Source organism: Centroberyx gerrardi, chromosome 20, assembly GCF_048128805.1.
Source record: "Centroberyx gerrardi isolate f3 chromosome 20, fCenGer3.hap1.cur.20231027, whole genome shotgun sequence".
NCBI lineage: Eukaryota > Metazoa > Chordata > Actinopteri > Beryciformes > Berycidae > Centroberyx > Centroberyx gerrardi.
Genome location: NC_136016.1, coordinates 17,750,700 through 17,768,771, shown reverse-complemented (window position 1 = coordinate 17,768,771; position 18,072 = coordinate 17,750,700). Strand labels below are relative to the sequence as shown.

Here is an 18,072-nt window from a genome sequence, read left to right as displayed (position 1 = left end):
TAGAGTATGGGCCAAAAAGTGAGTTTTGAAAGCCAGAAATTTCAGCAACTGTTGAAGTAATCATAGCCATCGGTACTGATCAACAACCCTATCAAACCCCCACAGATATGGTCATTTTGTACTATGGCGCAGTACAAATCTTAGTTATTACATCTTTAACCCTTTGTCCCTTCTGTATAGGTAAGGTCTACCATGTAGATGAGCGTGGTAAGACGAGTGCACTTCTCAGCGTGGAGGGCCCCATCCAGAAACTCTTCTACCTGGAGAAGAGGGAGGCGCTGGCTGTGGTCACTGAGACCCTGATGCTGTCGCAGTACACTCTGGGACCTGAGGGAGGAGCCCAGGAGCTCATGAAGGTATACTAAAACCCTCAAAGATACAATTCTTTTGTAGTCTGTTGTATACCCTGCTATTCTGTATGAGTGTTGTATTCTTAATAGTACTCTAAATGCTCTGCAGAAAGCAAGCATATAGACAAAGTCCTTTTTAAAAAGGACATTAGGAAAGCCTAACAGGGGCTATGAATAACAAACACCTTACAAACCTAAAGATGTTGTATGACTGCTAATAATGAACATGGTATTGCCAGTGATTGATATATTTTTTAATTCTAGCCTTGTCTGATACTGCTGATTTTGCTTTGGAGGAGTTTATCAATAAAATGGCGATATTAAAGTTTACCCTGGCCTTGATCCAGCACTGAACTAACATTACTAATATTACTCTTTTCTTTTGTGATATTATGTAGATATATTTTTTGTGCCCATAGGTAGGTCTCAGGGTCAGTCTGAACAAATGTATAACTTGGTTTGTGAATATTTGTTCTCCTAACAGGTGAAGTTGAGCAGCAAGAGTGGGCAGAATGTAGACATTGTCTGGACAGACAATGGCCTCCTAATCACAGCGACAGGGGAGCAGGTCATCAGGTCAGTACGCACACACACACACACACACAAACACACACAGACACACTTGAAACTTGAGCTTACATTCTGTCACCATTGTTTTGTAGGCTTTGGGACTTGGAGAGAGATGACAATTACGTTCTGTCCCTTAACGAGACTCTGGGGTTTGAGAGAGGAGAGACAATCAACTGCGTTTCATACTGTGCTGGAAAAGGTAACAAGGAATTAAGTTTTGATGTCACACGGCAAAACTTAAAATTACTACAGGTATTCAAGAGTTTGCGAAACCTGCCACCATCATCACCATTTTTTTAATTTTACAAATTAAAGGTTATATTTCTTTTAACAATATTAAATTGTCAAGCAAGAATCACAGTTAGTTCACCACAGCTATCTTTTCTCATTTTAAGCTCCCATTTCCAGTCAGTCAACATAATCTTGGAATGTGCTATTTTTCATTACATTCCTGTGGATAGGCTGCTTCCAAGATGTTGTCCTTTCACTATATTCCCTAAATTCCCCTTGTAGAATCTAGATCTGTGACTAGTGACTACACATAAACAGTCCCCTAGATTACCAAGGTGTTTACTCTGCTGTGCTGGTCAGTTGTGTTTCAAACTTAAAGAAGTCTTATTTGCCTTTGAATAACATTGCGTCCTCCTCAGAAATCCTGGCAGCTGGCACCAGCCATGGGCGCGTAGCCATGTGGAGGATGGTGGTCCAGCCGGGCAGCAGAAGTGACACCAAGGCCCAGTGGAAACTACAGACTCCCACCGAGATAGAGGGCAATGTCATTCAGCTACAGGTACTATTTGGAGCAGCATTTATACAAAATGTGATATTAACCAGCTGCCCGCCACTAATTTATTACATATGAATGAATATCAGTCGCATAGTATGAAGAATAGTATAGTAGTATAGTAGATTTCGGCTCAGAAAGTTCAGTAAAACCTTCTGTTTCCAGTGGGGCTCCAGCTTGAACCTGCTGGCAGCCAACAGTTCGACCACGGTGCTGATCCTGTGTGAGCATGTGATGTCGGCCCACTTCAGCCAGCAGGTGGCGGCGGTGCAGCTCACCCCCTCCCAGCTCAGCATCACCCAGTTCAGCACAGGAACGCACCTTGCCCTGCAATCCGACATACACATCAAGGGAGTCTGTGTCACCAAGGTAACCCGGGGCAAATCTAGAATAGTTTTTTCTCTGTGTATCGCTCATACAAGACAGTTTTCCTGAGAGAGATACTGAAGGCCAAGGCTTTACCCATTTAGACAAGTAAGAATTTAATGTTTATGGGATGTGTGTTGTCATCCCAATAGGACTCAGTGACAATGTGGAGTGGCAAGCAGGTCACTGTGTATGAGCTTGCAGGGACAGTTCTACGCAACACAGGTACAACACTTACCAAAACCTCACTGAACAGTCCTAACTGTGCCTTACACAGATGTGACACTTCAGAAACTGCATTAAGCCCCCTGTCCTTTCTTTTCCTCTCCTCTCCATTCTTCCTTCTCTACTTTCCTTTATCACTCTTCTCCTCACCTGCTTTTCTCTACACCGTCTCTCTCTTTTCCTCCCCTCTTGCTGATTTCCCAGGATCTTTCCCGTGTGAATCCCATGTGTTAGCTGTGCATGGTGAGAACCTCTACACTGTGGAACCTAACAGGGTCCAGGTCCGCACGCCACAGGTCTGTTGTCCCACCCTGGAAACTACTATCCAGTGTTCACTCACTGACCAATGTTTGACCATGCATTTTCAAAGGGCATATCAAAACTGGAATGCTGTAATACTGTAATTACTGAGTTAGAATTGTGTATTGAGTTGTAAATGAGTAAAAACACACAGGCAAGAGGTATCTGTCACCTTAACCAGATAATCATTCATTGCTAAACCATGTTTTTTCCTTCTCTGCCCTGCAGGGCACAGTGAAGCAGCTGCTGACCTTCTCCAAGGCCGAGGGCAATCCTGTGCTGCTCAGCGTGTGTCAGGCCTACCTGGCTGTCGGCACGGACACAGCACACATCAAAGTCTTTGACCTCACCAGAAGGTGTAGTATTAATATAGGATGTCTGTTCATTGACATAGTTTCTATGTTGCAGGTACTTTCTTTTTTGACAATGCCAGTGTTACTGTATGTCTTTATAGAGATGCCAAAGCTCACTGCAATGCTAAGAACCTGGTGGACCAGATCTCCAATCTGGGAGCCCTGAGGTCAGTCAAGTGTAATGCCAACGGCAACCAAGTCAGCATCCTAATTTCTCAGGTGAGTGGACAACATACTCCCCCACTCCCCCCATACTCCCCCACTCTCCATTCTGAAAAGTAGGGTTTGACCAATATGGGTTTTTGAAGACCAATGTTGATATTTTTGTATTGAAGATGCTGGTGGCCAATATTTTATGCCGATATTCAGTATCTTGAATATCGTAAAATTTGTCAATTTTCATCTCCAACAATTACAAGGATTCAGTGTTTCCCCCAAAAATCTATTCTTAGCAGTGTGGAAACTGCATTTATACTGTCAAATGACACTAAAACTCTCCACTAAAACTCATACTAATGAAATTAATTTAGGTGGTTGGCAGCTTCTTAACAGAAAGTAAAGAAAATTAAATTTCATTGCAGGTTTTACAGCCAATATAGACCCAATGTATTGACAAAGCTATATATCGTCTAACCCTATTGAAAAGGAAAGATGTGGCTAGATTGCAATATAATCAAAACTTACTGACATGCTTTTTGAGATAATAAGATGAGATAATCTTTCCTCTCAGGTGAATGGACGGCCTGATCACAAAGTGTACTTCTATGATGTTGAGATGGACACTGTGACACACTTTGACTTCTTCACCGGCAGACCGCCCAGTGGTCTCTCACAGCCTGAAGACAGCGAGAGGTAACTTCAGCTGTCTTTGTCTGCATTTGTATTCTGTGTCTGTGGAGAGTTTTCTTCTCAGATTATCATACACGGTGTGTCTGTTCTGTGTTTCAGGCAGCAGTTTCAGGCGACAGAGCTCAGCGGTCGCTGCCCTGTGTCTCACTTCTGGGATGAGAGCGAACCTCGTCTTTTTGTTTGTGAGACGGTGCCGATCAGCTCTGAATCCTCATCAGCTAGTCACTTGGATACGGTACATTACCAGAATACAGTATATGCATTCGTCTCAGACCACCAGTCAGCAGGTTTAGAGTGATTATAATAAGATTTAAATAAATTCAAGTTAAAATACTGATTGCTTGACAATGTGCTGCCTTTCTTCCTGTCAGGTGGACGTGTCAGTGGTGACGCTCTTCTGTACTCAGGAGCATGGGCTGCTTCTACAGGATTGCTACCCCAAACCTGCAGGCCTACAGGCCCTCCTGGCTCTGGATGTGCCCTACTATTACTTCAGCTGCAAGGTATGGACAAAGACCGCTCTGTTCTGCTCATGTGACCTCTTCATCAGGGGAGTTAGCGTACATGGGGCTGCTCTCTGTAGGTCGGCCGTTTGGAATCTTGAATTTACTTAAATGTATTGTTCTTGTTTTTATTTGCTCCCATCACGTCATATTTCATGTGCATGTCTCTGTGTGTGTGTTTGATCTCCATTAACACACCCCAGCTATTATTTCGGAGGGGTGGTGTCTTTCTACCACAAGTAAGTGTTATCCCCTACAGTCAGGTCAAAACGGCTCCAGTATTCCTTAGTCCCAACTTCCAACAGCTGTGTAATTGTGCGTGCCTTGTGCTGCATTTGAGAACAAAACAAAACACTTTTTAGTTAATTGTGATCAGCAGCACAAGTGCATCCCGTCCGAGGTGGAGTTAGGTCTATAGATCATGAGATGTGTCCTGTTGCCATACACCCTGTATTGATGAATAGATACGTTCTGTAACACCTTGTTGTTGTTTGGTGTTGTCTCCATTTCACTGTTCTGCTTCCTGCCCATTCCCACAAGCCCCAGGTTTCCCCAGGAGTTCACATTTATTTCGTTTATTTCACATTTGTTTTATGACTATGCTTCTACTTCACTGTATGGTTAATTCATGAATGTCTGTGAACCATATGGTTACCTATCTTAACACTAAGTTTTCCTCCCCCAGCCTGGTGAGAGAGATCCAGGGTTAGTGGAGCCTCCAGCCCCGGCTTCAGCCTCCCCACCCCAGACCCAGGCATCGAGGAGGTCCTCAGCCCAGGCTGCCCAGTTCCCCCATATGGTGTCCAGGCGAGCCCTCAGGGACTTTGTGGGCCTGGAGAACTGTGAGAAGGCCACCCGCGACGCCATGCTCAACTTCAGCTTCTACCTGACCATCGGCGACATGGATGAAGCCTTCAAGTCCATCAAGCTCATCAAGAGGTGAGGCTGTGGTAGATAGTTGTTCAGCAAGTCATCATCCGTTGTTCTGCACATGATCTGTGTGCACGTCTGCGTGGGATTGTGTGGACTACTCAGTGTGTCTGTGTGTATATGTGATAATGTGTGTATGTTTGTGTGTGAGAGCATGAGGTGTGTGGATCCATCTGCCCATTAGAAAACGTTCAGCTGCATCAATACGTGCGTATCCGCCATGCATCATCACTGAAGGATTTCCGTAATCGTCTTTGCATTCGTAACTGGCATGTGTGTCACCGTCCACTCAGTGGTGTTAGCGAAGTGGGAAGACGTGCAGGATGGCACATCCCCCTGTTTGGCTGCTGTCATCACTTCCCCCTCCAGTCCTTTCCACCAGAGGCCTGTTAAAAGGCTGTGATTGCACTCGTTGCAGCGCTCCAGTTCAAAGGATGAGGAAAGGCCGCAGGGATAGTATTGTTACTACGTCCTTGACTCTTCTCTGGACCCCCTGTAAGGGTTTGCAGTGGGAGAGCCGTAACAAACTGCCTTTGACTTACGTGGAGAATGGGGCATTGTTGCCGTTTGCTTTTGATCACCCATCACCTCACTCAGCACCTTTGACTGTTGAGGTCAACACAGAGGAAAAGGTCACAGTATCTCTGTGACCTTAACTTTGATATGCTCTATTCAAGTCAGCACAGTGATCCAGGACTGAGGACACTGGACGCTGCCTATTTGTTGTAGTAATTTGTACTATTTGTACTTCAAATATATATGACATTTAATGATATGTAAGTGTAAGCACAGAAGTTTGTCTCTGAGTGTATCAACAAGGTTAACAAGGATGCTATGATCAAATCAGATCAAATCCTCCAAAATAAAACTTTATTTGCTTATGTGAGCACATGAAATGGATTTTTAAACACAGGACATGATTAAGGACTTTTTCTGTGTGTGTGCTGAGGAAAGGAACTCTTCAGTGTGTATGTGTGTTTCTATTTCTGTGTATGTGTGTGTGTATGTGCGGTAGTTCTGTGCGTTGTGCTGAGGGGATGTGCTTTTCTAAACACACTGGGACACATACACACACTAAGTCCCCCTGCCTGTTTGGTCCAAAAGGAGTGCCTTTTCCATTCTGGCAAACTGAAGATCGGGTCACTAAAAGGATATGCGTGTCCATTCCCGTGTGTGTGTGTGGGTGTGTGAGTGAGTGTGTGTGTCTTCGGGAAGCGTAATGTGATTTCAGCAAAGACTTGATATTATCTTTAGAAGAATACGTGATTCAGGGCACTCGCACTCTGAACTCTACTCTAGTGCCATTTTTGCACGTACCAACATTTTACCGAATGGGAAAATAACATAAAACAAACAAATGGGAAAATAGCATATCCCTATTGGCCGGATATTCCACCGAATTTAATAGGTGTGATGACAGCTTTACTAAGTTCCTCATTGATAGCTATTTTTACTGCAGCTTCTTTTTTCAGTAGGTAGGTATTGTGTTCGATTCCCGCATATCTCCGCCTGCAGCGTGATGCATTTCCTGTTCTCTGTCAGACCAGCAACCTGTATCTGCTGGGACTGGGTCTCCATGATAAAGATCTTTGACACGACAAAGGTTCTCACATATTAAAGCCAGGGACCGGCAGGCAATCCTTGAGAACTTAGACATGAAGTATTGGAAATATTGCTGAAGCTTATTTAATCTATTTTAGATCATATAGGATCTCTATTTTAGTTGCTACAGACGTCTTTATATGTGTCAATGGAACTTTAATTGGCCTCGTCCCTGGATGGTTTGATTCAAGACAAATAAATGATACAAACTGTGATTCAGAGCTTATTGAACTTTCACAGTGCCTCATCTAAAGCAGCTATATCCACAGTATGAAAGCCCCCTCTCTCCCTCCTGAAGCAGCATGTCAGATACAGGTTGGAATGTCTTTATTCGGTCCAGACCACTGTGCTATTTCCTCTCATTCATGTTGTCCTTGACTTCAGGTGACATGCTGCAGGGTTATCTGCCCATATGAATACAAGCCTTCTCTTACAAATGTCTTTTTGCCGTGGCGCTGCTATTTAAAAGTCTAGCTCCCTGTTTCCAACTGGAACAAAAAACACTCGGGGAAGTGTTCCAGAGGTGAAGCGGAGACTGATGTATGATGTTGTGGTCATCACAGTTGGCTGTGGTTCATGTGACCCCAGGCTCTCAGTTTTCGTCCCATTTGTCATGGAAATAATTCACAGCAAGAAACCATTAGAATAATCCCTGTCTCCTCTTTATTTAATCGGTAGAGTTGAGGTTTTAGGGTAAATCAGTGTGATAGCCTAATTGTTTGTCTTGTAGAATCTCCTTCATCTGAACCCCTTGGAAATGGAGGTTGTTTGAACTTGTGAAATATTTCAAATTATTCGTATTTTGAAATAAGCACACACATGCACTCAAAAAGCTGTATATGACAGCAAGGAAATTCCAACATTTGAGCATAATTAATAAATATTGTTTTTACATTGGTTCCATTTTTCATTGTGTTTGTTTGGTTAATTGGTCTGTTTGGAAGTCTGAGGTTTGGATAAATCTGGTTCTACTGAACAGAATGTGATAGCTGTTGCTTCCAAATGTTGTGGCTGTTTTGTTTTGTTTTTTTTATTTCATTTTCAAAAGGTATAACACAAAATCATCATACTCTTCTCGTCTATACTGAATGAGTCTGGGCAAAGAAGGAGAAGGAATAAAAAGGAGAATTTCCTTGTATGTAGAAGAAACATGAAGGCATCCCCTGATAGTCAGTCATTCTCCACAGGAGCCAGTTCCACCATTCTCTGAATGAAACTCCACCAGCTAACATTAGAAAGCAAACACTACAATTTCGATTTTATAAAATGTAGATTTTGATATTTCTCTACACAGGAAAGTTATCTTATTGTTTGTTAAGTAGGACATTGGAATATTTTTCATCTCTGACCCTTCCACTCGTAACTATTGGTTATTTGTAATGATGGAAATGTAGGAATTTCAGCTTGTTGTACTATTGCACTCATCCTAAGTTGCTCTGGATAATAGGATCAGCTAAATACCTCAAATGTAAATTCAGAAAGGTTGCTTTTTAGGGCTGCAACTAACAATTATTTTCATTGTCGATTAATCTGTCGATTATTTTCTCGATTAATCGATTAGTTGTTTGGTCTATAAAATGTCAGAAAATGGTGAAAAATGTCGATCAATGTTTCCCAAAGCCCAAGATGACATCCTCAAATGTCTTGTTTTGTCCACAACCCAAAGATATTCGGTTTACTGTCATAGAAGAGTAAAGAAACCAGAAAATATTCACATTTAAGAAGCTGGAATCAGAGAATTTTGACTTATTTTTCTTAAAAAATTACTCAAACCGATGAATCGATTATCAAAATAGTTGGCGATTAATTTAATAGTTGACAACTAATCGATTAATCGATTAATCGTTGCAGCCCTATTGCTTTTATTTGTCACAGGAGGGCAAGTTCAGTGCCTCTGGTTTGAGTAAAGCTGTAAGCAACTCTCTACAAATGGGTTTTTTGGGAGTGTTACAAGTATCATGCAGTGAGCTGCAATGTAACTGTTGAAATGCATCATTTTGAACATTGTCAAAGAATTTGAATCCAGTTTCTTTGGATTCAATAGCTATAGCACACAAAACCTAAGGCAATAGAATTCAAATGCAAGTCACTCTTTTTCTTTATTTTTCTCTTTCCCTCTCCCTCACTCTCTACTTATGTGATTTGAGGCAGACTAGACGCATCTCAGACACTCTCAGACAGATGCCGAAATTGCAACTATCAAATTAAAGATTATCAATCCATCTGAACTCTAACCAGTCCTGTTGGTCTATAGCTAAAGGCTACACTTCATCCAGTCACCTCAGACAAGCTTCTGAAAGCTTCCTGGTGATATTTATCACCATGTTGATCTTTACAGACTGCCTGTCTCTGATACATGCTTATGTATTTATTTATTTTTTTAATCAAAATAATTCTTCAGCTGACCTGTTGTGATGAATGTTTTGTATCTTTCACTTGTGAGCTTTGGTGTTGTGGACACCAAAACAGCAACAGACATGACAGCAACCAATATATCTGCATATCCATCAATAAATTTATTGAATTTGTATGATATATTATTATTTCCGTGCACCCCTATGTTTGGCAATGTGACAGATCCACAAATAGCCTAGAGTTCCTTGCAGAAGTACGATATGATCAAAATACTACTGCTACTAATAATAGCACTATCCTTTATACAACTGTTTTATATTAATTTAAGTATATGTACCACAAGCGAGCAGATTTTCATATGGAAAGCATCACAAAAAATCAGCTTCAATATTAAAATGTGTATTTCATTCCAAAATGCAATTTATCTGTTGTCAAAAAAATTGCTACCATCAATTCACAAAAAAAAAAAAAACAGTTTCATCCACGTTGTTGTTGTTTTTTTTTTCTTGAGGAAAGGAATTCAGGTAGTAATAACAGAGTGAGAATATTCCTTCATGTATCTTTCATGTCAGCAGTGATTACGTGTTTATTTTTTCAAAAGGTGAATTTCTCATTTATAGTTTTTCCAATTAAACATTATTACTAATTTGGGTAAGCCCAATCAAGAATAATGTCAGTAGACTCCTCTGCTTTTGCTTTGTTAGTCTACTTGCTTACAACATTTATCGCTAACATTAAGGTGTATTAAATCTTTAATGATTGAAGCTTTAAAGGTATGAAGAAAGTGGTGAGGTATTCTGGTACTGTATTTTCAATAGCTTTTATAGTTTCAAATTTATAATCTTTGTCAAGAAAATGCAGTCCATTTTGTATCAATATTCTAAAAGTGGGTTCGCTCATTTTCAAGTTGATGCTAACTCTACAGTCGTAATCCAAGCTACTCTTAATATCACGGATAATATCATGCAGGAAGTATATGCCATTACATAAGTGCATGTATAACAAAATATGTCAAGTTCCAGCTTGATCTTTTCCTAAGCAGGACGTTTCATAATGGGAAATCCCATATCCATATAATATCAAATTCCATATTTAACTACCATTCAGCTCACCCGAGCGTAAATAAATGAAACAATAAATTTACTAGACCCTAGACTTTTGTGTAATTGTCATATTTGTAGTTGTGTATAAGTTGCGCGATACATTTATTTAAAATCCAAAATTCTATGCACCAAGCAGCAATATGATTCCCATGCCTTTGTTCATGGCGGGAGGAACGGTGAAATTGTACAACAGCAAGTACATGTTAGTCCAGCAGTCATAGAGCAAACAAGTGTCCTCTCCTCGAGAGAGTCACATCAGAGTCACATCAGAGGCACCAAGTTGAATTGAAACAGGAGGAGGAGTTGGAGCGCTGTCTTTTCAGTCTGCTCTATCACTCCTTATTGGCGAATGAGGTCAGAGGTCACAGGGCTCAGCAAGGCGACTCCACATAGTCATTGTCTAGACGTGGGTGGAAGGGCGATGCCAGCGAGCGGCTGATGATGATGACCCGGGGTGCAAGGCAGTCGTCACGGCGATGTAAAATGTTCCAGATGAGCATGGCTGCGGCCAGCGTGGCCAGGAGGCAAGCAGCTATTTCCACATAGCAGGAGTAGGAGAGGTGTGTGTAGGGCCCGATCCTGTAGAAGGTCACCAGTCCAATCACCAGCACAAAACCTGGGCAGCAAGACACACAGGAACGACCTCAATCAATGAAAACACTCTATACATGTCAGTTCATTAGACATAGCATCATCTCAAAGAAAGGAAAGATTTCAGCACCATCATGTTTCACATTCAGACAGTTGTGTATATTTGAGCAATATGAGCAATGTTGGTTATTTGGGAAACCACAATTCAAAGGTAATTTGCCTAATCTGTGTGGCAAATTCATGTGTATCCCTGTCTGAAATAAGGTAGTCCTGCCAAAAAGGCTTTCAACTTTCTAAGATCACATATGCCCGCTTATAGACATCCATCCCCGTCTCCTGGTATTTCACAGTTCAGCCGGAGCTCTGTGTGTGGTCTTTGAATTTGGAAATCTGTTTCCTCCTATGGAGAGCTTCTGAGATCTCAGGATCAAAGTTCTCAATGGTGTAAAAAATATCAGAGAAATTGTGCCTAGAAAAGCCTTTGAGATGTTTTATCCCCTGATTTCTTTGATTTACAGTAGTTCAACTTACGCAAAGAGGAAGTCAAGCTTGCATGCAAAGGCATAAAGCCAAGTCTTGAACTTCATGCTGTTTCTTCAGATCTTTATTTTTTTCTACTTCACAGTGGCAAAGACTTAATATCTGCTGCGGAAAATTATTTTGTTTTATGTCTCCAGAGCCAACTAATTTCCTCGTTCATCGGTGTAAAAGCCCACAATAGATCATAGATCAATGCCATTCAAGTATCCCACAGCGGATCCATCCCTCATTCACAGTACTCAAGTGTGGTCTGGAGCCACTTAATAGTTCAACAATAATACGTGTCTGAAAATTTGCCTCATCCACAATGGTATAAATAAAGGAACCAAAAATAATCACTGGAAAAGGGGATGTTGGTCCTTTAGGATATGAATCACTCAGTTTCCTGAAGCAGTCAAACAGAGCAGCACCAATGGGGGAGTTTCTGTGTATTTCTCTCTCTGCTTCTACTGTAAGGCGGCTATCTTTGTTTTAAGTGAGGATGTGGATAATTGTGTCTATGTGTATCATTGTGCGTCAGCCTGTGTGTGTGTGTGTGCATTGGCGTGCAACTGTTTGCTCCGTCAATCTGTTCATGTTTAACCTGCCTGGCTCCTTTTCTAAGAAAATGAATAATCTCCTGTCCAGGTTCCAGCCGGGGTGAGCTGTGTGAACCCTTTTTTGGCACGGTCTTATCTCTCAGGCTTCCTTCCCCTTCTTCCTCTTTCCATCCTTCCTTCCTTCCCTCCTCTCCACGCCCCAAGCTTGAGGTTAACATATTTGCTGGACATTTGACATGATCTGTCAGGCAGAAAATCTAAACAGGTCTTATCTTAAGGCCAGCTCCTGGAAATTCACTGGGCCGCTCTGCTTTCCTTCCAGTCAACAGTATCTCGGTTCATTCTTAAAGGGCACAGGACTGATTACAATGATCAGCTTGTCAATGTCTAAACCTCAAAGCTTTATCACGCCCTTATTACCAAGAATCTCTTAAGCACCAGTCTGCTGGAAAAGGGTAATATTCGCCCAACTGAGTCATATTTAACAGACCCAAATGTCCTGCAGTGTGAATTCCTCAGCCAGGAGTGATTGACTGGCCATTCTCTTCCTCCACAGAGAAGCACATATTTCACATATCCCTGCATTGTTCTTTTTTCTAAGTGCTGTTGGCCTGTTGTGTGTAGAGAAGCACAATAGGCAAGGCCACAGTGTGGCTGTGGTGCCAGCTGTGCCCACCAAATATCTCTGCGTTTCAAATCAAAAGAAATGATAAACTGTGTCTGAATGCCAGAGGACCTGCGCACTTGACCTGTTGAACGTGCGAGAGCTCTGTCCATTCAGAAACACATTCCACAGCGGTCTCCAGGGGTGAAACTGTCAGTATCGAGCTCGCAGCCTGGACCTGCCGATAGTGTTGAGATATCACTGAATGGAATTGGATATTGTTATTCCACAGTCTGCGTGCGATAGCTGAGGTTTTTGGCACATCAGAGAACGAAAACATTCCTGAGAAGGAGGGTGATGGGTAAAAATATCTCCATTCATGCAGTGCCGAGGCCCATTCACTGACTCAGCGGGGGAGGACTGAGGGAGTAATGAGGAATGGATTACTGAATGGTGGAGGGCTATAAAATGATCTGTACTCAGGAAATGAGGCCCCTTTACTTGGAAATGGATTATGTAAAGGGAAACCACTAGTAGTCGTTGGCTCTCAGTCTATTCTCGCAGCCTTTATATTTGGGTTATTTGTAGTTTTATGTGGTTTTATTCAGGCTCTTATTTTATTCACACTCGCAACAGATGAAGAGAAAGTTGAAGATATAGAGAAACCATTTCCACAATCAAAGCAGCATATTGGGGAAATGTTTTACTGTATGTTTATTTTCAGTAAAAAGTATTATTACTTTGGTAAGGAACATCCCATCACCCAGGAGCCACGTCATCATATTACTCAGCAATTTTGTTGACCAAATATGGTCCGACAGAAAGAGTAAAAACGAAGATGCCATTTTTCCAGAGAGGATCACTATTTTTAGATGTTAGGTGTGTACTGTTTATTTCTCATTAGTCATTGTCACTATTGTTGCCACATTCTGAAAATAGCTGAAAATGTTCACCACCGACATTGGAGATAAGTGACTAATGGGATATGAAGCCTATTTATTTTGCCATTGTCTTTATACATAGTGCTTTGGTGAGACAAGTTGCAGGTCAATGAGGTTTGGCTGGGTGGGTTCTCTAATATTGTGAATGAGTGTTTATTTGGGTGGGTCCCAGTCCCCCCAACAAGGTCTCCAGATAAAAGCCCTTGTCCCTGCTGCAATGCGTGCCGAAGACGCTAACGTTTTATCTCATGTCGAGAGGAGACTCTTTATTTGCCCCTGTTCCTGGACATTTTGTAAACACAGGCATAAAAGCTAGGCCAGCTTATCTAGACGGAGGCCGTTCCCACCCTACCGCCGTGTGTACCACAGGACGTTTTTCTACCGAAACACCCTATAAACACACAATCACAACACGCGCGCTCACAGACACAAACACACACACACGCACATAATCCCTCCTACCAGTGCACACACAAACACACAGTCCCTGTCGAACTGTCTTTCCCGTCCACTCCCCCCTCCCTTCTTTTTCCTCCTCCAGCTCGGGGGTTTGCATAACAGGTAGTCACAGGCATTTCCTCGTCCTGAGCAGGGATATCCTGGCGCCCGACAGTCGCTCCCTGGCTCGCTGCAGCTCCGGCCCATGGGCTCGAGACTGGGACTAAATTTAGACCAGGAGCAGACCCCCTTCATGCCGCACTGCCACAATGATACCCAGTGGCTGAGCTCTCTACACCACTCTCCAAATCCAACCAACACACAACATCGCACACTTCCTCAGCAGGGGCACTGGGACAGGCCATGCCCACTGACTGTCACAATGCGGCCCACTGGGATGGTTGGAAGGGTGCTGGTAGTGGAGGAGGGAGGCGGTTACCAAGTCGCCACCCCTTCTGTCCCTCTTCCCACCTCAGTTCCTGGTTGTTCCCTTACTTAAATGGACTTTTCCTTGAAAATTGTGTACCGAGCCAATGAGGCCCAAGCATGGCCTTTCTTGTGTTTTCTGGTTTCCTAGCTTTCCCCAACCTCTTCCTTGATGATTTTTCTGGTCTCTGGGTTTATTTATATGTTTTTTACTCTAAGCCAACATTAAAAACACCAGTGGTTTTAGCAATCCTGGGGCCAAGAAAGTCTGAATAAAATTATGTGAAATAGAATAAAGACAATTATTGTTTCAACAACTATCCACATTCTGTCACATTTTGTATCTATTTATGTTTTTCTGTAGATTTGTATTCATATTTGATAATGACATTGTGGGCTGAGGATTGTAGTGTTTGTCCTCAGAGGCTGGTCTCTGGTGTTGGAGAGTAAGCCAGTCTAGCTCCCCCTGTGATTGGTTTTTAACCAGTTTTTATGAGATAGAGAGCATGTGAATTTTGCTGTGCAGCATCTGGATTTCTGTCTTTGTGTGTTGGAATGATATTGTGTGTGTGTGGTTTGTGGGATTTCCATCGAAGGATGGATGCTGTGCATTACCTCTAATGGGTGGCTGATGATTTTTCATCATTAAGGTGCTTTTCTGGCCCTCTCCTCTTTCTGCTGATTTAAAGCATTTCACACACAGCTAGGCCTACTGTAGGAACAGTGGTACTCACTGGCTAGCTGGAAGAGTGCAGCGATGGCCTCCTCCCACCACTGTGAGTCCTGGGTGATGAAGGGCAGCCCCATCAGGCCTAGTAGGAAGATCAGCTGACCGGCTGTCAGGGCCACCGTTGCCATCAGGTTACAGGCCCGCATCATGTCAAACTGCACTTGAGGGGCCAGGAGAAGAGTTGTGTTACATTTCCAGCACTATGAACTGAATGCATTCATTGGATATGCATGACAACCTAGATCAGGTCTAAACTAGAAGTCTTCATCTGTAAAGGACTTAGAATACCATGTGAGATTTATCCTATTCTGTAGCTTGTATGTTTAATAGTTGTTGCACACTGGGCTATTTTTGGGCAGTGCAGCTAGGCTACATTCCTAGCAATGGGAAAAAGTGTGACACAGGAGGACTCTGACAGTTACTATATAATCATGAATGTTGAGGCCCCTCTTTGTGTCACATTGCCCAGCAATGCTACCCAATAAAGTTTGGCCAGTGGATCACAGCCTTTAGCATTAACTGTAGTTCTGGAATGAAACGTTTTCTGAAAAAAGATTCATTTTCAAAGGAATATGAGTCCATCACAAAGGTCAGTTTGTCTGGAAGCTTGTCCAAGTAACATTATACTCACACCAAGCCTGAATGTCAGCAACGTAATAGCCCTGAAAGCAGATGCTTTTGGCTTTCAAATACAGTACATGCACTCCTGCTAGGCTGCCATAGGGCTAATGTTTAGACTAACTCAACTAACTTTGAAAAATGGACTGTCATTAACTTGTAGTAATACACTTTGATGATCTTTATCGTGGTACATATCAGGTCTATCAAATGTTGATGTTGTTGGGTGACAGTGACTTGTGTGTTTTGGTTTTTGACATAATTAATCTCTGGCCAGCCATTGAGGTACTCCCCAGGAAATATTGGGACCCAATATGTCCAATCTTATCAGTTCAAAACATAAATTAGCCTCATACAGAATAATAGGCTAGAGGAAATAGCCTCTAGCATTCAAAACCTTCAGAACACCACTGTCAGGAGTGTTTTGGCATCTTGCTGCCACAGATTTTGTGTAGTGGCTGTTGAGCACTATTACATCAAACCCTGTACAGTTCTTGGATATTCCAATCCAATGCATCATCACAAAAATCTAGCCAATCAGTCGAGAAAATGATTAGACAATTTGAAAGATCTCAATTATCACAGTTGTTAGTGAGCAGACTTCAATATCACGTTATGCTTCATTCAGTTCATAAAAACTTACATTTGACAGTGCTGCGGGATTCCTGGTAGCCTGCATACTCGGAGCCCCATCCCAGGCTCTCACACTGCCTCTGCGTTCCCTGCCCCCTTCTCCCGGCCTGGAGGTCATCGCGGCCCCTTTCCCCGCCAGTGGGGCACATCCTCCAGAGCCCCACGCTCCGCTTGCGTCCATCCTCCAGGGCCTGCAGCACCCAGCTGGGGGTGAAGGCCGCCACATTGTTAAGGACCAGGGACAGCAGGGCCACCGCCACCGCCGCCGCCACTAGCCTCCGCACGGCCATGCGACGCCTGGCGCCCGCCACCTCTCCTCCTCCCTCGTCTCCTTCTCCCAACACCTGGTGCTCCTCAGCGTCCTGCCCGCCCCCTTGCCTCTCCTCTTGGGCAGCAGCACCTGCAGTGCTCAGGTCCCCCTGGCTCCTCTCCACCTCCACCTCCACCTCCTCCACCACCACCACCACCGCCTCCCCCTCCAGCTACCGGCTAACGCTGACCCGGCTAACGCAGAAAAGGAATGGCAAGCGTGTCGTCTTGAGGCTCAGCTAAAGAACATCTCCGTTCATCCTCATTCAGGCGTGGGTCATTGTCGCAGCTGGTCCTCAGCCCTCCTCCTCAGACAGCACTGTGGGCACGCAGGGGTTAATCTGGCAGACACCTAGGTCCATTCCACTGGCTCCGGCTGGCTGCAGCTTGGCTCTCGGACCTCGCTCCGTACTTGATTTTCTCCCCCTTCTACTATATCTTCCCTTCCTTTCCCTTTCTTCAGTGCTCCACTTGTTGCACTCCTCTGGGTTCTGTGTCTGCAGCTGGCTTGAGGATCTCTGTGTAGGCGGTAGATTTTCTTTTTTTCCTCTTTCTTTCTTCTTGTTTTTTTTTTTTTTTTTTCAGCCGCTCCTCTGGGCTGGTGGGGGAGTAGAGAGGCAAAGAAGCGCAGATCCTCTGGATAGTGTTGCTAGGGGCTGGCTCATTGGTGGCTTCGGTGAGGCTTACCAAGGCTGTCTCTCAACTGTAAGAGCTCCCACTGCCTGACTGCAACAACTAGTCTTCTAACCCCCCTCCCTCTGCCTCCGCTTCTCTCTCTCTCTCTCTCTCTCTCTCTCTCTCTCTCTCTCTCTCTCTCTCTCTCTCTCTCTCTCTCTCGCTCTCTCTCTCTGTGGGAATCAGCGGTGCCCCTGCCAGTATAGCTCAGTCCTTGAGGTCAAAGTTGAAGTGCGGGGGGGTTGCTGTTCGTCATAGTTCGAGACATCTGTTTGAGGCTGTAGCAAGCTTTAAACAGACAGCTCCCTCCTTCGTCTTCTGTGTACGTGTGTGTGTGTGTACGTGTGTGTGTGTGTGTGTGTGAGAATGTCCAAAAGACCCCCTCTGAGACGTCACTGCTGTGTATTTTTTTCTGGAGCCCAAGGGGCGTTCGCTAAAGGTCCTCTCTCTCTCTCTCTCTCTCTCTCTCTCTCTCTCTCTCTCTCTCTCTCTCTCTCTCTCACTCTCTCTCATGTGCGACAAACACATTGGCCGCCGCGGTCAGCCAGCAACAGGATGTGTTTCCTGAGAGGAAAAGAGGATGGGAAGAGGGGGCAAATGTAGACCTATTCCTTCTCCTGTCTTTCCTTTTCTGTCTCTCTAGATCTCGCCGCTCTGTGTGTAGTATCTCTCTCTTTCCCACAATCTTTCTTCAGCTGTCTCCCTGTTCCTCCCTGTCCTTCCCAATACTAGCTTTGC

At 43.6% G+C, this 18,072-nt stretch overlaps 2 protein-coding genes across 2 annotated transcripts in view; one reads left to right on the top strand and one right to left on the bottom strand.

The window, feature by feature from the left end:
- The window catches only part of ift140 (intraflagellar transport 140 homolog (Chlamydomonas)), a 28,462-nt gene that overhangs the window by 2,276 nt on the left and 8,114 nt on the right, over positions 1-18,072 (top strand). The window contains exons 6-18 of the mRNA XM_078290936.1: positions 181-356; positions 835-926; positions 1,013-1,119; positions 1,571-1,710; positions 1,870-2,073; positions 2,223-2,295; positions 2,500-2,591; positions 2,824-2,951; positions 3,050-3,167; positions 3,679-3,800; positions 3,897-4,032; positions 4,169-4,292; positions 5,035-5,239. Coding sequence (XP_078147062.1) covers positions 181-356; positions 835-926; positions 1,013-1,119; positions 1,571-1,710; positions 1,870-2,073; positions 2,223-2,295; positions 2,500-2,591; positions 2,824-2,951; positions 3,050-3,167; positions 3,679-3,800; positions 3,897-4,032; positions 4,169-4,292; positions 5,035-5,239 — 1,717 coding nt within the window. The remainder of the gene's footprint in view (positions 1-180; positions 357-834; positions 927-1,012; positions 1,120-1,570; positions 1,711-1,869; positions 2,074-2,222; positions 2,296-2,499; positions 2,592-2,823; positions 2,952-3,049; positions 3,168-3,678; positions 3,801-3,896; positions 4,033-4,168; positions 4,293-5,034; positions 5,240-18,072) is intronic.
- Positions 9,324-16,785, bottom strand: tmem204 (transmembrane protein 204). Its single transcript, XM_071926792.2, has 3 exons — positions 16,361-16,785; positions 15,104-15,259; positions 9,324-10,906 (listed from the first exon to the last, which is right to left on the bottom strand). The coding sequence occupies exons 1-3, from the start codon at positions 16,638-16,640 to the stop codon at positions 10,662-10,664; spliced, it is 681 nt and encodes a 226-aa protein (XP_071782893.1). The 5' UTR covers positions 16,641-16,785; the 3' UTR covers positions 9,324-10,661.

Coding starts and splice junctions, on each gene's coding strand:
- tmem204 (XM_071926792.2), bottom strand. CDS start 16,640: ATGGCCGTGCGGAGGCTAGTGGCGGCGGCGGTGGCGGTGGCCCTGCTG. Junction 15,260..16,360: donor ATCCCGCAGCACTGTCAAAT/GTAAGTTTTTAT, acceptor TGGCCCCTCAAG/TGCAGTTTGACATGATGCGG. Junction 10,907..15,103: donor TGCACTCTTCCAGCTAGCCA/GTGAGTACCACT, acceptor CTTGCTGCCCAG/GTTTTGTGCTGGTGATTGGA.